At 39.2% G+C, this 4,100-nt stretch overlaps 1 protein-coding gene across 1 annotated transcript; it reads right to left on the bottom strand.

Annotated features, from left to right (window-relative positions):
* Positions 1 to 3,338: 3,338 nt before the first annotated feature.
* Positions 3,339 to 3,722, bottom strand: LOC310713868 (large ribosomal subunit protein eL43-like). Its single transcript, XM_083518432.1, has one exon. It carries the CDS (start codon positions 3,694 to 3,696, stop codon positions 3,418 to 3,420), a length of 279 nt encoding a protein of 92 aa, XP_083374558.1. The 5' UTR covers positions 3,697 to 3,722; the 3' UTR covers positions 3,339 to 3,417.
* Between the last annotated feature and the right edge of the window lie 378 nt (positions 3,723 to 4,100).

Genomic DNA, 4,100 nt, shown 5'->3' with positions numbered 1-4,100 from the left:
AATAGTGAGAATCTGATTCCAGACAAAACCACATAGGGAATTGAACCCTGGTTGCTAGGAAGGGCAAAGAACAGAAATTAATAAGAACAGAAAATGAGGAACGGGGGGGGGGGAGCATTAAGGGAGGAGGGGCAACACCAGCTCTTTAGACCCCAGGGGTTCTTATACCTTGGTGTTCAAACAGCTCAACTCGTCAAACACAGGTCTGACTCTTCTCATAGGCTAAAAACACTGAAGGGTGGGAACAGCTAGAGTGGCTGACTAGGAAGTTGCCTGCATATAACTTCACTTGTAGGAATAATAATAATAATAATAATAATAATAATAATAATAATAATAATAATAAATGTTATTTATACCCCACCCTCTCCGGCCAGGACTGGGCTCAGGGCAGCTAACATCCAAGTATATAATACATTAAAACATAAAATCAAACAATTGATTAAAATGCAGCTTAAATCAAATTCAGATCAGAATAAAATCAGGTGGCAAATCTAGAGATTTGCTTTTTTAAAAAAAAATAAAGCTTAGCATCTGGACCCACTTGCAGCTGTACCATTATAATCCAGTCTTGCATAATAGAAATGGCTTGGTATTATGCCAGCTGAAAAGATTAACTCCGCAGACAATAGACAGTATCTGTGCATGTACATCTGGTATATGCCATCACCCTTGAAGCAACTACATAAACATTTTACCACATGTATTTACATTCTTCCATTCACAGTTCCATGCCACATATATGTGTTATGGAAATGTAAATATGTGTGTGTGTGTGCACACCTTTATCCAACCATATGAAGTAGCCTTGGATGGAATACCTGGTAGAGCATTTTCCTAAGACAGCCTGGGTGAAGGTCCTCCAGGTGTGTGATCCTCTAGGACTCTGTATATGATCCTCAGGAATCCCCACCTCCCAAGCCAAATCTCTTGTTACTCTTCTAGGCATCATCATTGGGTGCTTTTGCCTAGCTGGAATGTGACCTTGAATAATGATAATACCTCTTGCAGGCTAGAATGGAGGACAGAGAGAAGTGAGTACGCATCAACCTCTGGTGTTTGTGTGGCAAAAATATATGAAGGCATAAGTTAGATACATTTCTCCACTAACTTTTGCATCTGGCTCTACCCATTTTTGCCCATGGCCCTGCTCACCACTAGCCAAAAATGAGTGGGTGCTTAACAGAATCTCACCCATGTTTCCATCCCAACTAAATGCTGCTTTTCTGTACTTACCAGTAACTCAGAAAATGTGACAAATTGCGGCAAACTCAGACTGATTTCAGATGTTTCCCAGCTCATTGGTTCACATTTCAAATGTTGTTGGTTGTTTTTATTTGCTTAGATACATAGAATATCTGGGTATTTGAAATTTGTAGTGAATATTGGTAGATGAGGAATGAGGATAATTCCGGATTTTTTAATGGGAGGCATCATTCTGTATCATGTAACTAGTGCTAAAACCACTTTAGGTAGGAATACTGTTTTCTATAAATGTTTGCTAGAAGAATGTATCTAGTCTGGCTTCTCTGTTGGCTAAACATCCAAAGTTTTGGCCCTGGGCATCATATTTTAGGGCTTCTGGTTACAGGTCAGTATTCAATGTCAAGCTACATTCATATAAATATAACACTGTAAACCTTGGCAACTCCTTTACCTTGTAAATTAACCTACACCAAAAGCCATTAGAGAAGATAAAATGCTGAGCAAAGAATCCTAAAGGAGAAACTGTCAGCTCCGCCGCTCTGGTCGCAATTAATTGATCAAATGATGCAATAAAATGGCCAGTAAATGCAATGCCCTAACTGGTGTTACACAACATTTTTTAACATCATTGCAGCCAAACTAATTTGGCTTTGAAGAGTTTGGAAGCAAGCACCATTTTTCTTTGTGTCATTGGACTTTTCACCTAGCAGCCCACTGATTACTGGGAATAACTCCAGCTACTGAAATGCACGATTCCAGCTAATGAAAGTGACCAGCTATCTAAGCTTAGCAATGCCATGAGAAGTAAAGGATTTTCTAGGAAACCAAGGCACTGCAGCTTTATCTCTATGGCTGCAGCTTTAATTCTATGGCCTAGAGTGCCAAGAGCCAGCTAAGGAGATGGTAAGAGAAGACAGGAGTCAACTGGGGAACCCAATACAGCCTTAAGGACAACTCCACCAATGTTTCCCTTTCTTTCCATAACTTCAGCTAGCAAATGGCAGGCTCTAGGCTGCCGAGTCTCTGCTCTCTATATCAGCAGAAGGGAGACTGAGACCGTATAAAATAAATGGAGTTTTGCTGCAAATACAGTCCTTCTACTTTCCAGTGGTATTTGAATAATTGCACACAGGCCTTGCTGCTAAGATCTGAAAATTGTTCCCATAACAACTACAAAAGGGGACAAAACATGTTTGTAATTTACCTTGGTACAGGAGTGAAGGAAGAAAACCACAAGAATAGATCAATCATGGACCTTGTACATTTTGCAGTAGTTTAAGCAGGGATACAGTCAAATTTATCCAAAGGGAACTGCCAAAATATTCAGATACTCAGAATTCCAGATACATGAATGAATAAATTAAAAAGTTACATAAGAAAGGCTGCTGGAAGACAACTGGATAATGGGAGCTGCCCTATCAGCTATAACATTGACAATTCAGCTTCCTTTGTTTGATACATGAAGTTTATAAAAACACTTTTCAATTTACATTTTCTCCAGATTTTAATGGTTAGAAAAAAATTATTTAAGGCTACAGGTACAATTTTTGTGGCATCTTTTCTCTTTGTTTTTTGTTATATAACATAATAATGGTTGAAAACCTGAGCAACTGCAAACTTGCAGAGAAACTATGAGAAAAATAATACAGAATTTTTTAAAAAGAACCATCAATTTGTGTACACAGGAAGCAACCTTATATCAAGTCAGATTAGATCAGTATTATCTACTTTGATTGGCAGCAGCCTTCCAGAATTTCAGGTAGAGTTTTTTCACATGCCTTACCCAGAGATGTCAGAGATTAAGCCTGGGATCTTTTGCCTGTGCTCTATCCATAGCTGTCAACGTTTCCCCTTTTTAAAGGGAAATTCCCTTATTCCGAATAGGATTCCTCGCAAGAAAAGGGAAAAGTTGACAGCTATGGCTATCATTGATCTAAACCAACTCCCAAGAGAATACTTAATGGAAAACTTGCTGATTGGCTGGAAAAGCTACTATAAAGCAACTGAGTAGCCCACGACAGGAATGAAAGTTGTATAGCTCTGCTGCAGCTCTGTAGAGAGGACTCAATAACTGCAGTGTAGATTACAGAAGTATGGCTAGAATAAAATCTTTTTTTTTTTAATTTCCCCCCCAATGTTCACAACCACCTTTAATTAATAATAAGGACATGAACTGTAGAGGAAGAGCAACAGTGGAACAAAAATATGCTTCTACTGGTCTTTTAACTCCTTCAGTCTTCTGATGGCAGATTTCACTGTCACCGCTGAAGTGGTGTTGTATGTCCAGGCGCCACCAGCTATTGTTTTCATACAAGAGCCACAGTGCCAGATACCCACAGCTTTCCTCTTCATTTTGGTCTTGCCACAGAAGGAGCAAGTGTATTTAGCATACTGGCTAATTTCAATCTTTTTCACCATTTTCCTCAGGGAAGCTCCATATCGGGTACCATATTTAATCACAATCCCAACCTTCTTGGTTCGTTTGGCCATCTTGTTACCGCTGCAGGCTGCAGGGAGAGAGCGGCTAGAATAAAATCTAAGGCAAGTTTTACTCAGGCAAAATCTCTGCAGGAATTTTCTTGGTAGAAAAAAGAACTTGAAGAAAGGTGACATTTGTCAAGGAGTTGGGGATGATTTGCACATCTCTAAGTAGACAGGGTAATCCTGGTGGATATAAGGCAGATTGTTATCATTTATTATTATTTATTGAATTTATATACCACCCTATACCCAGAGGTCTCAGGGTGGTTCACAGAACAAAATCAAAATATAAAACCACAAAATATATAATCAAAATTAAAACAACAACCCAATAACTCTCCTCCCAGTTAAGTGTAATATTCTCGGTAGTCGCACCCACCCTGCAGAATGCCCTCCCATCAGGTGTCAAAGAG

The sequence above is a fragment of the Podarcis liolepis genome, assembly GCF_965112155.1.
Source record: "Podarcis liolepis genome assembly, chromosome: 8".
NCBI lineage: Eukaryota > Metazoa > Chordata > Lepidosauria > Squamata > Lacertidae > Podarcis > Podarcis liolepis.
This window is presented reverse-complemented; position numbering and strand designations above follow the sequence as displayed.

What these genes read in the sequence shown, in the direction of transcription:
- LOC310713868 (XM_083518432.1), bottom strand. Translation starts at nt 3,696, where the DNA reads ATGGCCAAACGAACCAAGAAGGTTGGGATTGTGATTAAATATGGTACC.